We start from the raw sequence: 23,462 nt of genomic DNA on the forward strand, positions 1-23,462 counted from the left end.
AACAATAACAAATGAACATTTATAAAGAACCTTATGCAACGCCTCAAAGCGCTGTACACAATTATGAAAATCAGCAGCATGTTAAAATATTTAGAAATTCAAAAATATTTTATACGAAATAACAAAATTTGGGCTAAATCCGTTGAGTCAGAAGAAGATAGTGGAAACCATGCACAATGCTCAGCATGTAAACAAATTTGTTCTTATTATTTTGGTTTAAGAAATCAGCCGTCACAAGATAGGTCACTTTGTGGTACGAGCTTCCTGGTATGACATGTATGAACGATGAATTGATATAAACACGCAATAAGTACATGAAACCAATACATTCCATCTTCGCTTAGTTAATCTCCAGATGATAGTTTTACATCTTGCGGACAGTTTCAAGAATGGTTAATGGCCTCAAATTTCTACCCTGTAGTCGAGTCTTTCTCGGAGGCGCATCATTTATTAAATAGTATAATATAATTTAATATAGATACGTGAGAGATTTACTAAATTTTGGGTTGATTGTTTTTTTGCGTTTTTGGTTTTAGGTTTTTTTTAAGGGGGGGGGGGGCAATGATTGTTTTCCCAACCTGGGCATATCATGTGATCTGAAACTCACGTTTTTGATTGTTAAAGACATTTCCATTGAGCAGAAAAGCTGAACTTTGGACTTCAAAAACAGAGCAAGAGCTGCACTATTCGAAACAAAACACGAATTTGACCCGAATCTGCCACTCACAAATAAAACGAAAAAGAAACTCTTGTCTTTCCAAGACAACAGAATTACGAGTTTGTCTCATCAATGTGGATTGTTTGTCTAACTTCCCAAACATCTGTTGCACCTGAAAAGCTGATGTTTGAATAATTAATTTGTTCAGAGGAGAACTGTTTGCGGAAATTGCATGGATTGACAGGGTATTTGTCCAAGGTTTGTTTGTTCCAGGCTAATGAATAAAAGAGTGAGGTAATCATTGTTCGGCTTTCAGTTCGTTGGTTCAGCTCATCTTTATTTTATTGGATTTTTTGACAGTTCAATCCTTTGCATTTCCTGAGTAAAAACCTTGCTAATACCAGAATCCTAGAGCAGCATATTTTAGTATAACTGTTAAATAACCATTGTTCGGCTTTCAGTTTGTTAATTCGGCTTATCTTTATTTTTTTTCTTTCCCTTTTCGACAGTTTTTTGTCTTTCCTGCGCAAAAAACTTGTTAATACCAAAACCTTAAGGCAGCATTTATTTATTTTTTTTTTTTTTAAAGATCTGTTGAATAATCATTGTTTGACTTTAAGTTCCTTAATTCGGCTTATCTAGATTTATTTTCTTTCCCTTTTTGACAGTTCAATCCCTGACATTTCATGAGCAAAAACCTTGTTAATACTGAGAACCCCAGGGCAGAACTGTTAAATATTAAACAATTTGATGCTTTGCTGAAGAGCAAACAGGCCTGTATGCTTCCTTTTTGAAAGGGCAAGGGCATTTTCTCCTTGGTAAAGAACTCCCTATGAAGAAATTGTAAATTTCTACTGTTGCATTTTAAGGGCACCAAGGCATTCGCTTCTTGGTAAAAGGCACCATGATGAATTTGTAATTTCTACTGTAGCATTTCAAGGGCACCAAGGCAATGACCAGGGGGCAAGGAGGTAGTCCCCTTCATCATCTCTGTGAGGTATCAGGCCTGGCGGGGAAAAAAATGGTTAAATTTGTTCGTTGATAACAAGTTGAGAACAGATTTTTTTATGGTACACTTTTTTTGTATAAAGGGGGTTGTTCACCTCAGTGTGGGTTGATTTCACAATGACTACCGCTAGCTTACTCTCGCTGTATGCATCACTGGAAATGACAACCTTTATGACAGTTAGGGAGCGTCTCAAAAGTCGGAACGGTAGGAACGTTCCCCACCGCTTTTGTCCATTCCACAGGACCGGTCTTTTGGAACGTTCCGCGGATACTTTGTCATGATGTTGCGATCCTGCGGGCATATGCGCTAGGAACGTGCCCGACTTTTGAGACGCTCCCTTAGGGTGCCATTCAGAATAACCAACAGTTAATATGAACGAGAAATATCAGACTTTTATCTGAATTCAGATTTTTTGTTAAGTCAGCCTCTTGAAGAAAAATCAGCCACTGTTTTTCCACATATTATGTAAAGAAATCCTGCTCATTGATCTGCTTCAGAAATATCATTCGATGTCACTTTGAGTCATGCTAATTTATACAGCAATTATTCAATTAAACGTTTAACTTGTTCTTTTAGCCGTTCAAAATCTGCATTCTAGAAGTTTCTACCAAATTGTTGTTTTTGTTGTATTTTTACGACAAGCGATTTTGCAAGATGAACGTTTAAAAAAACAAGCTCTACAGAAACAAATGTAAACATAGATTTCTTAATTTCTCTATTTCTGTTTTAATTTAAAGGAACACATTGCCTTGGATCAGTCTAGTTGGTCTTTGAAAAAGCGTATTTAACCGTTTGTTATAAAATGCATATGATTAGAAAGATATTTTAAAAGTAGAGTATAATGATCCACACAAGTATCACTCGAAATTGCGTGGTTTTCCTTTTACCTTGTCGACAAACACGGTCGGCCATTTATGGGAGTTTTGACTCCCATAAATGGCCGACCATGTTAGTTCGCAAAGTAAAAGAAAAACCACGCAATTTCAGGGCATATGTGTGTGGATCATTATATTCTACTTTAAAAATATCTTTCTAATCATGCATTTGATAACAAAAGGTTACAATTGCTTTTCAAAGGCCAACTCGACTGATCCAAGGCAATGTGTTCCTTTAATTAGATTTGTCATATTTCTTTCTTTTTCGATGTGTATATATACACATCGGACAATTTCGAGAACCTCATATCAATTTGGTTGTGCTCCTTTTCAAGCGTCCACACGGTCATTGATTTTTCCGCTGTGGGACATGTCATCAAAACCTGCGACTTGGTGTCATGTTTTGTACGAAAGACGAGCAACGCTGTGACTTCTGAAGACAAACATAATGCTATACCACACCTATATCAAATAGTGAATTTTTATTAATGAAAAAGGCGGTACTATTTATAATAATAAAGAGTATTTGTAAGACGCCAAAAATTAACTAAATTATGGTGCTCAAGGCACATGAGTGGAAATTCTCACACAGTAAAGGAAAATCAGACAAAGAACATTACATGACATTAATCGCTGTTAAGCGAAATTTATCTCATGTCATGTGTGAAATAATGGTTTCCATAGCAAAGCAAAAATTTAGTTAAGTCAATTAAACATTACATAGGAGCAAATTGTGCCATTAACAATGGTTTTATGTGCCGTTTTTTGCAGTACAGGTTTTATTCTTAATTTGACATTTTCTTCGTAGATTCTTAAATTTTTAGTCGAACATCAGGGCAGTGATTCCAATGAAATGTAACCATTTTTATACCCTTTAAAGTTTAAAGGAGCTGCCAAGGTAGTTATTTATCAGCAAACCGTAAAATCAGCTGCACAATTCCGACATATGCCTGCACGTAAACGAATTTGAATGACCAAACACACGCTGCAAAAAGCTAAAGTGAGTTTAAATGCTTTTTGAGTGGCTTGTTAAATTCAATGATTATCTTTCTTTAATACAATGACGGAAGACAACACTTGCTTAAGTGAAATTGAATGACTGTCCTTAGGATCTTTCAATTCCGTGCGAAATTGAATTAGGTGACGTTAAGATTTGCCACTGAAAATTATCGCTCACTGACATTCCAATGTTTAACTTCAAACATTTATTGTGTATTTTGCAGGGACAGCTTCTGAAGGCAGTTTACAGACCCTACTTCTATTATGTCATCCATGTTGACTATCGAGCTGATGATGTCAGAGAGGTAATTTGCATAATTGAATATTGATTCAACCAATCGGTGCAGGAGGAAGTTATTACATTTATATTGAGCTGGGGAAGGCAGCAACATCCGGCATGTTTCTTAATTTAGTTGAAGTAGGGGGGAGCTGCCACAGAGCTGAATCCATTAAAAACAGATCTACTGCCAGCGCAGTGTTACTCAACTTCGTTGCCAAGTCAAAAAGCACTTGCCTAGCCCCCATGTTTTTACCACCAAGTTACTGACGGTCGTTCATTCCCCCATGACATATGCAGCTTGTTTTGAATTTGACACAAGAACAAAACAGGGCTTGAATTTCAGAAAATTTCAGGTTTTCTTTTTTTACTTACAGAATAAATTTTTTTATAAAAAAACACTACAAAAAACTGGTTATTTTAGGTTCAAAATGCAAAATGAAAACACAGACAATGAAAGAGTTATAGTAACATAACTGCTCCACCCTCCCTTCCAACATTCTCTCGTTCCGTGGGTAAGGGTCTTCATCTTTCTCATGCAGTAGGCCTATAGTCAAGGTTACCTTCGTCTCAATTGATGGGGTCTATTTCACTCACTTACCCGTAGAGCCACTATATCGCATTTTCCCTAACCGACAGCTTTGATTTGCTAAGAGTTTTACATATACACATAATAGCGCCCTCTCTCGTCACATACTGCCCCGCAGTCTGGCCGCCATGTTATCTTCTTCTTTTCTCTATGCACCAACATGAGCTGGGCGTATTTATTTTCTGCTCTGATAAGTGTTAAGTGTCTTAGTTTTATGTCAGTTGCTCGTGACTGAGTTGCTGAAAGCGCTAATTCTTCAACATTATTCAGGCATGGTTTTTCTGTGTACTTCAGTCTAACTTTTGTTGTGGACATAATAAAATTCGCAAGATCGTTTTTAAAACAACCTTACAAACTCTATCAAAGCTGATGTATATGTAGGTCAGCCCTTTGACTAAAAAAAAATTGTCCTACATTTTTCTATGGTTCAAATACCATGGTCTGGTTACCTCTGCAGCCAACAGCCACAGTTAATACTGCTGAGTTCAGACACGTCCTTTCACCCTATGGTGTCAAATTGTCTGGGGGTTTAGCTGTTTGTACTACAGCCCCTATATCATATCACAAGATATGACAGTCAAACATTAGATGTGTCATATCACAAGCTTTATAGCATGCCCCTATGCTAGTAAAGATGCAATTGAATGGTGTCAGGCTTGCTGATACTTCACGGCTGCAACGAAGGCAATTGCCTTCATGCCCCCTGGTCATTGCCTTGATGCCCTTGAATTGCTCCAGTAGAAATATTGAAAAACCTTTTTTGTAGGGTGCCCTTTACCAAGGAGAGAGTGTCTTGGTGCCCTTGCCCTTTCAAAAACGAAGCAAACAGGTCTGTCACAAGCTATGCCCCATCACTAGTAAATATGTGGAATGCATTTCAGGCCTGTATGCTTCGTCTTTTGAAAGGGGGAGGGCACTAAGGCATTTTCTCCTTGGTAAAGGTCCACCCTATGACAAAATTGTAAATTTCGACTGGAGTATTTTAATAATAATAGTAACAACTGCATTTATATAGCGCCCAACACCTCCAAAAGAAAGTCTCTAAGCGCTCAGAGGATCAAAATTGCGTATTTTAAGGGCACCAAGGCAATGACCAACGGGCATGGAGGCGATCGCCTTCGTTGCCTTTGTGAAGTATCAGGCTAGGCATTTGAATGGTGTCACTCCAATCCGAAGCGTTGACCAGGGCCCAATTTCATAGAGCTGCTAAGCACACAAATTTGCTACACATGAAATTTCTTCCTTGATAAAAACAGGATAACCAGCCAAATTTCCACGTGATTTTCAGGATAAGCAAACAACAGCTGAATACCAGTAACAAGCAATATGCAACAAATTGAAATTTAGTCGATAATCCTGTTTTTATGAAGGAAGAAATGTCATGCTAAGCAAATTTTGGTGCTTAGCAGCTCTATGAAATTGGGCCTGGTTACTTAAGTTTAGCAATCATGCAACCAGCTTTCTGATTGAGGTATTGTGCTGATGCAAGGTTTGTGATGTATAAATCATGATTCATAGAGGTCCCTGTGAAGTCTTTAGGGCTCCGGGGACATGAAGGGATATGCCACAATTTGATGGAATAATAAATCGAGGGGTGTTGCATTGGTAATTTCTCTCATGCATACACTCTGAAAAGTGGAATTTTAATTGCCTCGGCTTGCAGCGTGTTTGATTTGACGAAATATCTTCATCGTCCTTTTAGTCTAAGTCTTAATCTGTTTTTTTATTTATTTATTTTGTATACACTACAACTCAGAAAAGCAGATACTTGTTCCCAATTAAAAACTCATCTCAAAACGTATCTATTTCGGAAACTATAACCTTTGAGCTTTTGGTTATCTTGTGTATTAACAGAGTTCTTGGTTTTTTTTGCACCAAGAGTGTCATTGACAGATATGGCTCGCTAGAAATGTTCAACATTATTATTGTCATTGTTCAGTGAAATTCACTTTGAATTTGCGAGTCTAAAAAGGTCAAAAATACAAAAATAAAATATGCACTAAAACCACATGTAGGCTACACAATTAAAAAATATTTAAACAAAAGGACTTTACTTTTGAAAACATCAGTAAAAAGTAGCACTATCCCAGAAAAACACTTAGAATCATTCAATTCAATTATTGCACAGGGATAAAAGGTGTTGCGAGTATGGTCAGAATCAGCTGTGATTGCTCTCTTCCCCTTAACTGTTCTCATCAATTCGAATAAATCATTTATTTTTGATGACTACATTCATTTCTATCGCCGGGTGTAAGCGCACAATTCCTCGCTAAGCAGTGCCAAGAAATTGGGCCTCCTGCAATCCTGTATAACACCTTTTAAAAGAATATCTTCAAGATTTGTCCCAGGGGATAAATTCTTGTTAACGTCTTGTCATTATTTCCAGGCGCTGATTGAAAAGGCAAACAGACTGGGATTCACTGCTCAGAATATCCGTGTCATCCCTAAAGAACGTTCGTTTGTCGCCTCGTGGGGTTCTTACGACATTGTCAGAGCTGAACTTGAAGTAAGTACCACAACCTTCCTAGTGGCAATCCATTCTTGTTTTCTTCTGTTGAACTACTGTGTACTCGACAGACATTCAACATTTTCATTATTCCGTAACTGGAGTAACTCCACTACTTCTTTAACAACATAAATCAATTTAGCTTTTCATTTTTCTCATTGTATTTTTTTCTACCTGGCAAGTAGATACACACATGGTGTTACCGCAAACCAAATATATAACGATGGTTCACTAAAAAGGGATGTTACGAATGCAAGAACTGTTTCCCCTTTCTATGTTGAGAAAGTATTCATGTCAGCGTGCAGTCCTGATACTTTCTGGAGGCAACGATGGCGATTGTCTCCATGTTCCCCCTCCCGTCTTCGTGCCCTTGAAAAGTCCCAGTAGTAACCAATAAAGACCCTTTACCAAGGAGAAAATTCCTTGGTGTCCTTGCCCCTTCGAAAATGAAGCATGCATGCCTGTAGTGTACAAGGAACACATATCATATGTGCCCTGTGAACGTTTATATTGTAATCTGTTTTGATGTAAATTGAGAAGAACAGTGTTTACTGGAACACATGATAAAAACACACATTCATCACACTCATGTCTGCCACGTCAGCTGAATATTACCTGTAACATTCACGCAAGGCAGTGTCACCGGTATTACAGGAAAGTTATTCTTGCAAAATTGCCAACTGAGGTTTGGAACTCTGTCGTGCGCGGGATATATTTGATCTGGTTGCTGGTTAGCCAATTAGGTCAATTTTGTTTGGTAACATGACTTATTGGGGGGTTTCCTGTTTTTTTTTTTTTTTACTTGTAAGTATTTCTTTGAACTCAAGGAGAAAAGGAAAATTAGTAATTAGGTAAATTTTGAATCGTAATTTTTTGGCCAGTTAAAACTGTGTCGCTAGCTAGTGAGGCATCTGTATGTTATTTGAACTCCCTTTGTTGAACTTGAAAGACTTTTACCTTATCGTCCGTTTACATTAAAAAGTCATATCCCCTATTAAAGGTGATCCCCTGGCTGCTGCTTCCCAGGTTGTATCGTAAACTTGGGTGTGATCCCTGGATACACGGCAGTTAACGATTGTGCGGCTTCAGGCAGGCACCTCTGAACAAAATATTGACAAGTTTGGGAGACTGCCAGCGTACATGAGGGTTAGCTAGGTCAGGGGCTAGCTAACTGGCATGTAAACCCAAAGGTTGCAGATTCAAATCCAGCTCTCACAAATTGTTCTTAGTTCCCCCTTTATTATTACCTCGTCAAAAATATTTAGTTTGTAGCCCTCGGGCATGTCAGGGACAAGGACCAAATAAACATGGACAATGAGGCGTACAAACTCTTTTAAAAAATTCTTTTATTGCTGTTTTTAAAAGTGCTATACCCTCAGTAACACAGTTTTAAAAAAAAAAAAAAACCTATAACAACTTGACGCTGGTCTTATTTTGTGATATTTGCTGGTTTTGATTTCTGTAACAAACTTGCTCTTCCAGAGTCTGTGAGATTTTTGCATCTCTTCAAGAGCCCATCATCGTAAAATAATCCAGTACTTCAGTAGGAAATGACCTGTATTTGTGTTCTTCCTGGTATTCGCAATCAATCCATCATTTCAAATTACTGTATGTCTTGACACATTTCTTCCGAGAAGAAATCCCTTCAGGACATTTCTACATCGACCACATGGGGCACTTTTTGAATTTTTGGTAATTCAATTGACTCATTCCCTCAAGTAGACTGAGAGAGAGAAACTTAAGGTAGGGAAGGTGTAAAAAAAGAATGAAAAAAAATAAAAAGAATTCTGAGCTCAGCGTGTGGGGGGCTTTTGAATATTGAACCAATCTCCTTCAAGATCTACTGCCCTTAGTACGTCACTCCTAACTTCTCGCATTGCAAAACAAAATACCATTAGAGCTGCAGTGTGGTGGAGATTACTTTCCAATTTAAAATCAAAGCATCTTTTGCATTGAGCGTGGATAAAAAATATGCATTACAAATTACAATGATATTCCCTGCGGCCTGGTTGGTCTTAACAAAAGAATGGTGACACATTGGCCCCGGCTGATTATCCCCTCGATGAATCTCATTTTAGCCCACAATGGATTAAGATGGAGAGACTTTCCTGTGAAGGGGGATTTAGGTTTGCCCTCCCCCCGGGGAGTAGTAACGCCAAACACATCATGCTTGCCAGCATTACAAGCTGTTCGGACTTAATTTCCCGGACTTGAATTGGCAGCTACGGGTAACTGACGTGATTTCATGCTTTCCTCTCGACTGAATCTGCGCATATATATTTATTCTGATCTTGCTGCTTGTGTTCTGTAGTTGAACGTCTCAGCTCTAACGTATCTCAAGCCCTTTTCACACTACTCTATTCCCTGGGGGCAACCTGGGGAATAAGGACCGGCCCGTTCACACTTGGATTGCTTTACCCCTGTTCCAACCTGGCAAATGTGCATACCATAGGGTGATAAACCCCTTGGGTATTCTTAAAACGTACAACCGGAACCCTGTTAAATAGACCATATCAATATGATGTTTCCATTCAAATACCTGTCCCACAACATGGTGTCTGTGCGTGTAGGTGTGCGTGCATGTGTCCTGGAAATCAATTGATGTACGCTTTTAGATGCGCATACGGCCTGCCCTACATTTTTCTTGAGAGCTTATTTTACGACTCTGTATGCAACAAGCGTTGGGTTGGCGCATTGTCATTTTTTTTTATTGATTGTTGGATTTGTAAATGGTTGGCAAGCCATACTTTTTTTGTTTTTTTTAACCTCAATTCAAAAAGAAAATGGAACTCTTGTTTAAACAACAGACTCCCTTTGTGGAATATTTCATGTGTTACTTGGTATCACCCACTGATCCCCATCACCCCAGTACCACATGCAGCAATAAATAATCACAGCACCGTATCCCAAACACTAATACAACAGTACGATTATTGTGGTGAGCGCTACATGTATCCAGACAATTAAACCAACAAAGTAAAAACAGGGGCAACCCCATTGAAATAGAAATGTCAATCTGAATTATACTTCTGTCTATAAACCCCACATTCTGAACCCCCCCCCCAAAGTCTGAAATAAGAACTCAGTCTTGGACGTCTAACCTCTGTTCTACTACCCCCCCCCCCCCTTCCAAATTCTGAAATCAGAACCCATGCTGGGACGTCAAGGGTTGATAACCCACGTACGTGACGTAAACTAGTTCATCCCGTCCCCTCTTCAGCATGTCGTGGGAATACAGCTCAGTATTTTGCAGGAAAAGCAATGAACCATTACCATGACGATGGCAGACACAAGACACACATTAATGCCTTCTTGAAAACCCACTTCAAAGATTTCTTTGCTAGGGAAGTATAAAGAAGAGGAGTACACATCTCTTACGTGGTGTTCGAGTCTGAGAGCTGTACTGGAACACGCTGAAGAATCCTCAGGGAAATGGATCAGGTGGAGAGACACCAAGTTATAGAATCCATCATCGGACAGAGTTAAAGGGATACTATAAACAAGTTTAAGGGAAAGATAGTTATCTTTATTTTATACCATTATCTTTCTGTATAAGCCGCAGCTAATGCGTTGATTGATTTAAGTCCTCAAACAGTCCTCTGTGCTTTATATGCTGGAAAGCTTAAAATACGCTGGGTGACTTTTATCACTGTACTGTAAATTTTCACTCTTCGACTTTCATACTTGAAATATGATCTAATAAAGGAATCATTCATGAACAAGTTATATTATGGAAAAATACCCCAACACTGTGTGTGCAATGTACATAGGGTGTAGTGTTATCTCAAATTTAAAGAGGGGTTGAATTTTTTTTTTCCTTTTGAAAGTTCCTGAAAACACACACTGCCAAAAATCAGCTTGAAATAATAAAAACAATAGAAACCATAAAGCCATTCTAAAGCACATAACATACAGAGTCAAAATGGGCTGAACGTTACTGTAAATGGAACAGACAAGAAAGAGGAGCAAAAAAGGGCAATTTTGTTCAAGGTTTGATTATCAAGATTTTCCTTAAACCACATTTTCCCCTCACCCTAAAATTCATGTTTGTCTCTTAAAAAAGAAATGCAGTCCTAGCTTTTCTTGTTCCAAGGTTCAACCCTGCCCTATTTAACATTACACTCCCAAGACAGGAAAGGTGATATTGCAATCTCTGAGAATCTGACACTATTTGTAGACCAGCCAGCATGATACCCCAGTAGTATGTCAGCTTGAATCTTGTCTGATGTTATGGCCCGCATTTGACACTACGGCATAGGGGTTCTGGTTCAATGAACTATATAAATAAATCGAGCAGGCACCTCACTGTGGCTCTGTTGTTATTTTATTAACTGTGAAAATACTTTATAGGATTTGTTGTGCAACTTACTCGGTACTGTATTGCGGGGAAACTCTTAGCTTTTCGCTGGAAGAGAACAATGCAACAGTTTTCAAGGAACCTTCACAGACCCCCATACAATGTGTTATTACATTAAGTTTTCACATTGAAAGCAAATTGGCGTGTTACCAACACAGAGTATAGAGTGCCGAAGGCATGAGCTTGGGAAGTCTGGTTAATTGTGCACTGGACGCCATTTAAGCAAGCAACTCTTGTGATGCAACAGTTGATCAGTGCTTGCTTACTGAAATGGCGGGCATGTGTATTTGACCCAATTTACGGTTCCAGTAAACGCATGCATTGCTGTAATTACATGCTTTGTTACGTTGATGGAAATGCCCCAAATGTAGGATACAGAGATAGATGTTTCCCCAAAGCTTTCACTTAGATTATCTCTGCAATGCTCCGGGGGACTTTTACTCTATACCATAAATTGATATCTACAAACATGGAATGAAAACAACACCGAAAAACCCTATTTTCACCGTCGCTAGTAATGGGCTCTTGGCAAAATGATACTTGCCAAAAGTGACGCAAGCTCATCATTGTTTTCACGTCCGTTCCCGTGGCCCGGAGACAATAGCGTGTTTAATCATCTACGTTGGAAAGTCTTGGGCAGATTTGTTTTTCACCAGGTGTGTAAGAATCGCCAGCAGCTGTAAGTATAAGCCATCACTCTCTCCCTCTCAACTCGTGGGGTTGAAATGAAAATTTCCTTTTAGTGTTTGGCCCCCGAGTAAATATACTTTACTCTTCTGCAGAGTGGTGCTGTGAATATGCATAAATCATTGAGAGATGAGGAAGGGTTGGTACTCCTTGTGGTGAAGTGTTGCTAAACGATGGTTTTCTAAGGGTTTGGGGGAATATTGAAACACGCTCTAGGGCGGCCTGTCTTGTCAGGTGAATCTACTGAGTTGGAAACCAACAGATCGGTTACATGGACTGGAGCTTGTACAAACTTTACCTTGTTTGTTGAGCAACATTGATTAATTGTTTGCAATGTTGTAAAACGCCATGAGTCCCACATGCATTATCTTGAATAACACCGGTGAGATACTTTTGCAGAGTAAAGTGCTATTCACACGCCAGCAATTTACCCTGTCTAAATTTTAACATGGTTGTAAACAGGCATCCCTTGCTAAATTTAATCATGGTTAGATTGACAAGATTTTTGTAAGAGGACTTGAACAGTACATTTTTTTCCATTTTCACACGAGGTTCATTTTGTAAAACTTTGCAACCATGCTACAATTTATCAAGGGACCCTTGCTAAACAGCATGCTCTTTAGTGAAGGGGCTGAAGAAAAGGGGGGGGGGGCTGCTGTTTGTAACATGACTGCTTTGTTGTCATGTCTGCCATTTTTTTTCCCTCAGATTTTCTGTCAAGTTGATGACAGTAGATTATCAATTGCTTCTCAGGACTTGCTGTAAGAAAATTACAGGTCGTTGAGAGAATGGTTTGTCTGCACATGAGTTTCACAAATAATTTAATTTACTGCAATTCGGTACTGAAAATGACAAAGCGCTGAGAAAGTTGCTTTATTTGTTCTGTGAACATCTTGAAGTGAGTGGGAGTATTTTGAAGAGGCATTCTAGTTGTTGTTTTTAAAAGTATTATTGTTCTTGTTGGAAAAGAAATTACTTCTCAAAATGTTTAAAGAGAAAAACACTACTTAGATAATGTATAAATGCATTCTTGTATAAATGCACGCTTGCTGGAAAAATCAAATCGACAAGTCATAACGTTTGACAGTTGATATCTTTAACTCTCTCATCAAGCGGAAGTGAACGAATAACAACAAATCTGCTTGTGGTAAAAAAAAAAAAAAACTATATTCGTACAACATCAGACGTTTTTGAACCCTTGTTAAATCTATAAAAACAGACAAACAACTGATGTTTAACATGCAGTAGAAGCCCAAGCCTGACTACTTGAAAGTAGGCCGATCTCAACCGGACCATGACAGCACAACTCACATCATCCGGGCTACTGACATCTTCAACGTCCTTAAGACAACAAGGGTTGGAATAAGATGCCTGTTTTGTCCGTGATGCGTTTTTCAAATAGCTCCGCTGATGATTTGTTTTGTTTGAGTTGGAAAGTCTTTAACTACGTTATCAACCAAATTTTTACAATTTTTTTTTAAAATTCCTTGCAAGGTTCCTATGGGATTTAGGCTGGTGATTGCCTCTATATTCTGATACACCTCTTTCCTGACAACCCTAGATGTGTTCCTGAAAAGAAGAAAGAAAAACTTGTCATCTACACACTAGGGTTAGGGTTAGAGTTTGCGTTAGGATTAGAATTAGCATTACCATTACGATTTGGATTTAGATTAGGATAGGGATTTGGATTTGGTTTAGGATTAGGAAAATGCACTAGAGCTGTCAGAACTTGGAGGTGTTGAATAGTGTTGGAACATAGGGGTTTTAGAACATAGGGGTGTTGGAACATTTGGATATTGGAATATACGTTGGTGGAACATAGGGTGTTGGAACATAAGGGTGTTGGAACACAGGGTTGTTGTAATATTGGGATATTGGAATTATACGGGTGTTTGGACATAGGGGTGCTGGAACATTATTGGAACATAAGGGTGTTGGAACATAGGGGTGCTGGAACATATCGGGATGTTGGAACATTATTGGAACATAAGGGTGTTGGAACATTATTGGAACATAAGAGTGTTGGAACATAGGGGTTTTGGAACATATAGGGGTGTTGGAAAATAAGGGTATTGGATTACGTGTTGGGACATATGGGTGGTGGAACATAGGAGTCGAAACGAGGTGTTGGAATAGGGATATTGAAATATACAGGTGTTGGAACATAGGGGTGTTGTAACATATAGGGGTGTTGGAAAATAAGGGTGTTGGATTATGTGTTGGGACATAGGGTTGTTGGAACATACATGAATAGGTGTGTTGGAACATAATGATGTGGTAACCAAGGGATGTTGGAACATAAGTTTGTAAGCCTTCGGCTTGGATGGGATCAACTGTTCCAATGGCTAAAATGATACCCACACTTTAAACAACATTGGTTTGAAATAACATTATTTCAGTGTAACACTGATACGCGCTGAGTGTGTTTTTATGTGTGAAAGTGGAAAGTTAAAACAAGATCATTGAAAGGGAAAGACTAGGAGAAAAAGGAAAGTGTTTGTGTAGGCTTTGTAGTCCGAGAGTGTTGTTGATGCTAAAAATAACATCTTGAGAATTCAGCAGGGGATTTTTCCCTTCCATATCTAAGAGGATGTTTTGTCTAAGGTTTCATTGTGGTGTCTTAGGTAGGATTCATGGTCTTGGAGCGAGTAGTCTGTTTCGTATCATGAGAGAGAAAACTAGAGGAAAGCCTGTGCCAAGACTAAGCTCTGTTGAATTGATTGATGGGCTTTATGGATTTGTTTCTGGTAGGGGGGAGGTTGGATTTAGGAAGGAGGTAGCAAGGAATCGTTCTTGAATAACAAAGTCTTGCTCATCTTAGACCCTGATGAAGTGTCGGCAGCCCAATTTCATAAAGCTGTTCAGCAGATTTCTTTGCTAAGCAAGAAATGATCAGGCTACCAGTCACAGCAATGGTAAATGTATGGTATTTTGGCCGGTAACCTATATTTACTAAGCAAGAGTTTTTTGTGCTTAGCAAGTATGAAAATAGGCCCTGATGGTGACATTGAAGACTGATGCTATCATGTGGACATGGAGGAGTTTATTGTTTGTTATCATTAAGGGCGTTCGTATTGTAAAAGTAAACCAAGGAGAGTTGAACCCTTGCATGGATGATGTTTATACAGAAAGCAGCGTGTACATGTTATGATACAGGTTTTGTTACCATGTGTTATTGCGGTTTCTCTTGTTTTTAAATAGCAAGGTATACATATAAGACAACATTGTAAGTTGGTAGGCTGTATAATGTAGATGGGGCAGATATATGGGGGAATATGGAAGGGGGTACCTTTGATGGTAAAAACATGGCATTTTGGGACACAGTTTGGAGCAAGACATTTGGCTATAGGGTTGCTGTAGATTTGTCCTTAGATGAAAAAAAAATACAAGGAGAAAAACACGCAATTTTCAAAATGGCTGCCATTGCTTGTAATTCATTTTTTTCAAAAGACAAATCTGCAACTGCCCAAGTACAAATATCTTTATGACACATGCTAATATATATTTTAAGTTATTAACAAATGTGTCCAGCGCCTTTAAACACGAATGATATTATCAACAGCATCCAGACAACGTGTGACATGAATGTGTGACTAATTACATTGCACTTTTACAGACAAACACCTCTCCGCACAGTGTCATAACTATCTCTTTACACAGATTCCTGCAGGAGTTTGTTTGGTAATATTTGCTTATTGCAAGACTTTGATAACATACTCGATGAGTGGCTGAAATAATTATAACATTACCTCAAATCGTAGCTCCACATACCTTGCAGGAAAAAATATTGTGTGCTTTGATATGGCCCTTAGGGGTGTGATAGAGCGCATTATTAACGGAACATGACAGAGTTGGTTTTGCTAGCAACAAATTTGCTGGCAGTGTATGTAATCCACCTTATACATAAACTGACAAACCTGTAGAAGTGTGAGATCGATTGGCCATCTGGGTCACGAGAGATAAGTGAAAAACCGATTTAAAATTTTGCACTGCAGCGATGCCAAAACAAAAATGATAAACAAAGCTCACTGAGAGATAAACTTCAAATGCGAAATGAGATTATTTATTTATCATTAAATATGACATTTCAGACAGAAATATTTCAAGGGATGTTTTCTACTATCATCATCATTAGACCGTGTTAGTTTTATGTAAATCTGTGAACTTCACGATTTTTGTTTCTTACCAATTCTGTAACGTTCCTTTAATCTACAGTTGGAAACATAAGTTGAGTTTATTGCACTTTTTTTTTTAGAGGTTGTTGTACACATAGAGGTAGAAATAAACCTCCATAGTGTAGATCATCTACTGAATGTTGACACCATGCTGAAGGTAGAAATAAACTTAAACCTCTTTCTTTTTATCTCTCTTTCTCCGCTCCGTTGATCCGTAGGGATTTGAAGAGCTGCTTAGGATGGGCGCATGGGATTTCGTCATTAACCTGAGCGGATCAGATCTTCCTATCAGAGATGTGGATGATGTAGCAGCCATGTTGGCATCAGCACGAGGTAATGGCATCTTCATTTCCTTGGACGGATCATAGCGGTCACAGACCGTACATATTTTGTTTCCCCGCTCATTGGCAGGGTTCTTCTGTCAGCGGGGGAGAGCGCTATCCGTTCCATGGCCAGAGTCACTTGAGATTTTAGTGATGAGAAGTGTCTAGTTGAGCGTGTAGCTTACATGCTTTAAAGAGACAACAGAATGATCGATGTTGGTTGGGAAGTGACAGTGAAATTCTTATTATTGGGGTTGGGGGGGGGGGGGGGTTGGCTCTTAGGGTCATGTCACACAAGGCAATTTCCAGGCAACCATTTCCAGGCAATCGCCATGAAAAAAGCCATCCACATTACAACTTGTACAAATTTTTCTTAGTGATGGTAATTATAAGACATTGCTCGTAAAGTTACTCATGTGCTACTGAAGTGGTCGTGCAGCAGGCCTTGTGTGACAAGGCCCTAACACCAATGTGTATTTTAAAAGCACTGTATACTCTATACTCTTTTGAGTCTACAGGCATATTATTCAAGTGGGATTTGAACCCACATTCTTAAGACATCTGCCCTAGCAAGGCAAAGGTCAATGGTTCGAATCCGCTTGGTGGCAGCAGAGTTACCAGTTAAGATCCATTGTTCTTGGTAATGAAAAATCTATGTAAACAAGGGAAATTGACTTGGTAAGTCTGCCTCCACCTAGCGTTCCAAAGTCTCACATTCCAGCTTAGCAGGAAACTTCTATGCTAATTCATTCTTCCCTCGACTGTACCCCAACATCACTGTCAGTAGTTTAACAAGTTAAGGTTTGCTGTGACTGACAAGGGCAATCTGCTACATTTAATGCAGATGTTTACAGTAGACTACAGGCTTGTTAGAAACCAATGTACCATTCACAATGAATGTGAAGGTGCGGCCGTCTGTACTTTTCCTGCAAATTCTCTGGGTAGTTTAAAGGTTGCCTGGTGTAAAGTGTAAAGCGCCAGCAGTCTGACACTTCTACAAGAATCTTTCATTCCTGACATCAGGAAATCGATGCATCTGTTTTCTTTAATTCCACTCTAAATTCTTTGACATTTAGAAGCGGGGATTACCCTCCTGCAACCAGAGCAATAGTCGGGTTACTAAGTGTTATGCATACATTGTAAAGCCTTATTTGTATTCGGGGTACAAGACAAAGGATTGTGACTGTGAGTGGCTTTGGATTTCTATCAGCCATTTTGGTTTTGTAATGGCTGACAGTCACAGTTATTTCATAGCAACCATACTGCATGTACCTTCTTTGTCACTTCAAAAGATCATGGGCAAGATGGGGAACTCGAGCTGATATGTCAAATGTGCACAGGATGCCATTTTAGCAAGCAACTCTTTTGTTGCAACAATAGATCAGAGCAGACAGTGACTATTGCTACTTATGCTATACAAACAAACAATTGCATACTGAAATGGCGGCCATTTGTATTTCATACATTGTACATTCTAACATTCTAACAATACATAGAGCTCGAGGTCCCAACTGTAAGCACAGAATTTCATAGGAAGCAGAGACATGAGTTTGGGCTCAGTTCCCCATCTTGTGCTCGGTGTTATCTTTTTGGTCATGTCCCCTTCACTTCGAAAGGCTAATTACATGCACTGATTCTCCTTAATAGAAATGAGTCCGACTATGTCCTCACCCTCAGTTGTATGTCACTGATTTGATCTGTTGATAACAAAATATAGTATAAGAAAGGAGAAAATTGCAAAAAAACTTATGCATTAAGTCTAGACCTAGCCACACACAAATAAATTCCTCACCGAGCCTTCCTCCCAAACCCTCCATTAACTCTGTGCAGTATTCAAACTCTGAAAAATTCTGACCAGCAGAGTGTGGGTTCAAATCCCCAGCCGTGACACTTGTGTCCTTAAGCAAGACACTTAGCCATTGCTTCGTCCCTCGGATGGGACATTAAGAAGTTGGTCTGGTGTGTTGTGTGACGCACGTAAAAGAACCAAGTGCACTTATCGAAAAGAGAAGGGGTTCGCCCCGGTGTTCCTGGCTGGAGTGGCGGCATATTGCGCAACAGCGCCTAGTAAACCATTACGTGGTGCTATGTAAAAGGAGTAGATCTCATAATTCAAAAACCTAGTCCCACATACCTTGCAGGAAATAGTGTATGTTTCATTGCTTTGAGACGCCCGTCAGGTGTATAAAGACTATATAAATATCGACTATTATTATTATTATTATTATGAGTGTCAGTAGAGTCACCCTTATATCGAAGTCAAGGCATTAATCTTATATGAGTATTGATTTATACAGTTATATGCATTCATATCACCCAGATATTATAAGTTATCACACAAGCGCAAGTGGAATACGGAAAAATATAGCGCTTCTGCGTCCCATATCCAACGAGGCCGAAGGCCGAGTTGGATATGGGATGCAGACGCGCTATATTTTCTGTATTTCCACGAGCGCGCGTGTGATAACGTATTTATCTTCAAGAAAACTTGGCGCGTGACATAGAACACACAAGACGCATGGTAGTGATATTAGCCGTGCAATATAGGTTTTTATCGCCACTCCATTCTGCCAATCTGATTGGAGGATTAGCGCGTACTTGAAGATAATTTTGTATATCTTCTCTGGGGGACTAAAATAATATCAGCCACTCTGCTTGAGTTTGGCTTTTTCCATTTCAGTCGAGTTGTTAAGATTTGAGGGCTTGTTGAATGATTACAAGTATGCACAGGTTGTTCTGTTGCTGTAAGTGACAATATCTTAAAGTACGCGCTAATCCTTTAATCAGATTTACAGAATGGACTGGTGATATAAAAACCTATATTGCACGGCTAATATCACTACCATGCGTCTTGTGTGTTCGATGTCACGCGCCAAGTTTGCTTGAAGATAAATACGTTATCAAGCCGCGCTCGTGGAAATACAGAAAATATAGCGAGTCTGCGTCCCATATCCAACTCGACCTTCAGCCTCGTTGGATATGGGACGCAGAAGCGCTATATTTTTTCTTAATCCACTCGCGCTTATGTGATAACTTATAATTGGCCAGGTTTGCTAATCAGCTGGCTTATACGGATCTTCCTATTTAGATGATGTAACCCTGATATTCTTCATACGAACAAATGAAGTGATAATGTTTCTCTACCTGTATAAATAGCCTTGAAATAATGAGATTTTTTTGGAGTAAGTCTCTTGTGCAAGTGCAGATTTTCATATTTCAACCGAAGCTGTAAGATGTACATTTGTATATTGGTGCCTTAAAATGAGTTGCTAAAGAGATTAATCAAGGGTTTGTCTGTGTTTGTTTGTCTGTTTGTCTGTCCGTCTGTGCGCAGCATATCTCAAAAGATATGGATGAATTCTCCATATTTCTTTGGTTGTGTAAAGATTAATCAGTGGACAATGATCACTTGATTCTGTTTGTTAGTTATGGTTTTTTGAGAGACACAGCATGCACATGGCAACATTAGCTCCAACCTGTGGAGTATTTCAGGGCTCATCACCAATTCATGAAAATTCCATGATTTTGCCTCATTTGATAATCCGCGTGGCGGAGGTCTGCACTCTCCTATCAAGTGCCTTCTAGTGCACTCTGAATTCAAGGGTACTTTTCTTCATTTTTGTGTTGTTAGGTTTTAACTTTATGAGACAGAACGGGAATTGGAACGATCGATCTGACAAGCCGACAGATTTCACCGTGTGGTACGGATGTGGCGGCCATGTTTACAATGTCTCCATGCGCGGAAGGCGGCCATCTTGGACCGACATGCATAGTACCTCGCAGTGGGGCGTCTTTTCAAGGTATGACCGAAATTCTTTGAGGCTAATAGTCGAAGGGATTTACTTTGAGACACCCTTGCAGGCACTCATTTATACCCCTGGGTGAAGAGAAGCAATTATAGTAAAGTATTTTGTGCAAGGTCATAAGTGTCATGAACGGGATTCGAACCCACATTCCGATTACTTAACATTGTAGTACACTGAAGCTACTGGTACGTGGTGCAATCTCATGTGGTCACTGAAGTGTGTAATGATGACGTAATAGAATTTGAATTTGATGCTCTAAACCACTTGGCCATTACACCATGTTTAATTTGAATAATGATTGATACTCTTATTTTCCTTTTCACAAAAGGCACCCAGTCACTTCAGGCGTTTAGGTTGGCTAAGTGGTTTCTGACGTGCTTTTTCACTTCTGGTTGAAACCACAGACCAAAGATTTGGATGTGGGTTCGGTTTTCAGTCCTTCCCCAATTTTGTGGGTTTTCCCTATTTTCCCACACCTAAAACTTCTTCATTGCCTTCTCTGCATTGGTATGAATCATTCTCATATTTAACTGTTTTGAGGTGAAAAATTATCCAAACCATATTATTCAGAACAAAATCTTTCTCCAAAAGGGCTTTACTAAAGACAGATTCAGTGCTTCTCACCAAGTCATTTTTTTTATGGACATTAATTTTTTGAGAATTCACCAATCTATGACCCCTATCTTTAACAATATTGGTTGTCCCCAATTGTATTTTTTTTATGGACATTAATTTTTTTGGTATTTCCAATCTATGACCCTACCTTTAACCATATTGTGTGTTCCCAATTATTAAACTAAAAACATTTTATGCTACAGGGATTTCGTCGAGCTAGTCGTCGGACACAACCGCGGTGATAAGATGGACAGCATTCAGTTCTTTTGTATGACAAGCATCATTCCTGATGAATCATTCATGGCTTCCATGCTTAAGATATCTCAGTACAAGTAAGCAGACCCCCCCCCCCCACCCTATGCCCTCCCTCCCCCTCTTCAAATCCACTGTTTGTGTTTTCTTTGTCGCTGCATTACGTGTTAGTGAACCTTTTGCCAAACACTACATGAGTGTAGAAGTTGTTCTTGAAGGGTTTGTTTTTCCTGTGCAATGTTTTTAGAAAGAACTGTTGACATTTCAAGGTTGGCTCCTTATTGTAGATTTTTCTTGTTGTGACTGCGGACAAGCGTAATTTCAACTGAGAAGTTGTTCTTGCGATATTGTGATATAAGTTGGATTAGAAATTAAAGGGATAGTACCACATTGGTTTTTGAAAGAGTTTTTTTCACTCCCACTCTAAAACAGAGTTGTTAAGGAAATTCGGTCTGTAGGTTGGCGACCTGTAGGCCTTCAGAGGGTAATAATGTGTCATTATCCCGAAGGTATCTTTCGTCCATTGGTGAAACCTAACAATCAGTACTGCTAAAAATTATGGAACTTTTCACTCAAATTTAAAGCACCCATTTCGATTAGTTGTATGAAATTTGTTTTGTGACTAAAAGGTTTCCAAAAGCTTTAATTGTTATTTTGCATTTTTTAATAAACCGAGACTAACAACTTCTGCTTTTAAAATTTTTCCTTTTTTGTGTGTGTGCAGGGACACTTACATCCACAACAACCTTCATCATTTGAAATCATTTGCTCGTAAGGACGACCGTGGGTTCTGCCGCCATACTGAAGATATTGACTTTTGTGGACAGGTATGTTTACTCCTCCCTCCGCCCACCGTAAAATCCATGTGAATCTAACAGAAGGTTCCTTCTAGATTTGTGCATGACCCAGTTAAACCAGCACATGAGGGCCTGCTAGGGAGAATGGTCTCTGGGATGGGGAAATGATAAGTGAAAACTGAGGCAAGGATTTCTGATGATTTTCCTGATTCAGAAAAATGGTTCTCCCAAAATTTGTTTGTGATCTGTCACATTAGACTCGGAGTTGTGTATTGAGAGAGTTTTCACAACTTTAGCAGCCATTTTGGTTTCAAATGATTTTATAGTAACATTTAATAATAATGGATTTTTATATAGCACTTAACACATCCGAAGGGCGTCTCAAAGCGCTTCCAACATTATTGCCCCTGGTCACTGGGCCATTTATATAATTCCTTTAATCATCTCAGCTCCCTGGGGAGTATACAGCCTGTGCAACAAATATGCGCTACTCGGCTAAATCAAACACAAGAACCATCTTTACCCCTGGGTAGAGAGAAGCAATTATAGTTAAGTGTCTTGCTCAGGGACACAAGTGTCACGACCGGGACTCGAACCCACACTCTGCTGAACAGAGTTCAGCACTCATATCCGCTCAGCCACGACACCCCAATAAAGTTAGGAGATATGTTCAGGAGCTAGGCCATGTTGACACTTAAATGGTGTTTGAAGCTTTGCATGGTGTAGAGAATAAGAGTAACTACAAATATAAATATTAGTAGTTCACTTGCGGGTACAACCATGGGTTAAATCTCTTTTGTAGGAGTGGTGGCTCTGAAAAGAGCCAGTTTGGTCTCAACGTTTCAAACAGTGTACTCTGCTCGACTTAAGGAGACTACTGGTGGTGGTGGAGCTTGTGTATGACTGGAGGGATGCACTTCTTTTTTTTGTGGGGGCGGGGGGGAAAGATCGTAGCTGTTCTTGTGAAGCATGTGAGTTGGTTGCTGGCTGGATGTGTGTGTGTTGGAGTTTGTCAGTGTTGTCAATGTTGAGACTTGATAGTAAGCAACATTAGCTTGAACACAGTACGATTGGTAGCCAGTTGAGACAGAGGAGAGTAGGGGTAATGTCCTTAATTCTTGGAGACCGTATCAAGCGGCGATGTGGAACAATTTTGCAGTTTATTGAACTCGGAAACTGGCCGACCGTAAAGAAGACTATTGTAGGAATCTAATCTGGATACAACAAAGGCGTGGACCAATATGTTGGTGGTTGGTTCATCTAATAATTGTCTCATCTGGTTGATGCTGGTATGGATGGCTGCACGGCAGAATTTTTAATATGGTTCGTCATGGAAAGATTGCTGTCAACAATTGCTTCTGATTTGGAGCTTTTTTTCAGGGGGATTTATAATCGCCTGGCGGATGAAAGTGAAGAAAGGAGGAGGCTGTTGGATGACTTAGGTTTATTTGTTGATAAGTTAAACTATTTTCCCCTTTATATTTTATGGCTAAATTTTATTTTCAAAACAAGGATTCAGATTTAATCATAATAAACT

At 39.2% G+C, this 23,462-nt stretch overlaps 1 protein-coding gene across 1 annotated transcript in view; it reads left to right on the top strand.

Moving 5' to 3' along the window:
• Positions 1-23,462, top strand: part of LOC139940810 (uncharacterized) — a 104,661-nt gene that overhangs the window by 63,315 nt on the left and 17,884 nt on the right. Inside the window, exons 6-11 of the mRNA XM_071937194.1 lie at positions 3,766-3,846; positions 6,794-6,913; positions 16,351-16,465; positions 20,087-20,255; positions 21,080-21,208; positions 21,853-21,955. Of these exons, the coding sequence (XP_071793295.1) occupies positions 3,766-3,846; positions 6,794-6,913; positions 16,351-16,465; positions 20,087-20,255; positions 21,080-21,208; positions 21,853-21,955 (717 nt within the window). The remainder of the gene's footprint in view (positions 1-3,765; positions 3,847-6,793; positions 6,914-16,350; positions 16,466-20,086; positions 20,256-21,079; positions 21,209-21,852; positions 21,956-23,462) is intronic.

This window comes from Asterias amurensis, chromosome 8, assembly GCF_032118995.1.
Source record: "Asterias amurensis chromosome 8, ASM3211899v1".
NCBI classification, from domain to species: domain Eukaryota; kingdom Metazoa; phylum Echinodermata; class Asteroidea; order Forcipulatida; family Asteriidae; genus Asterias; species Asterias amurensis.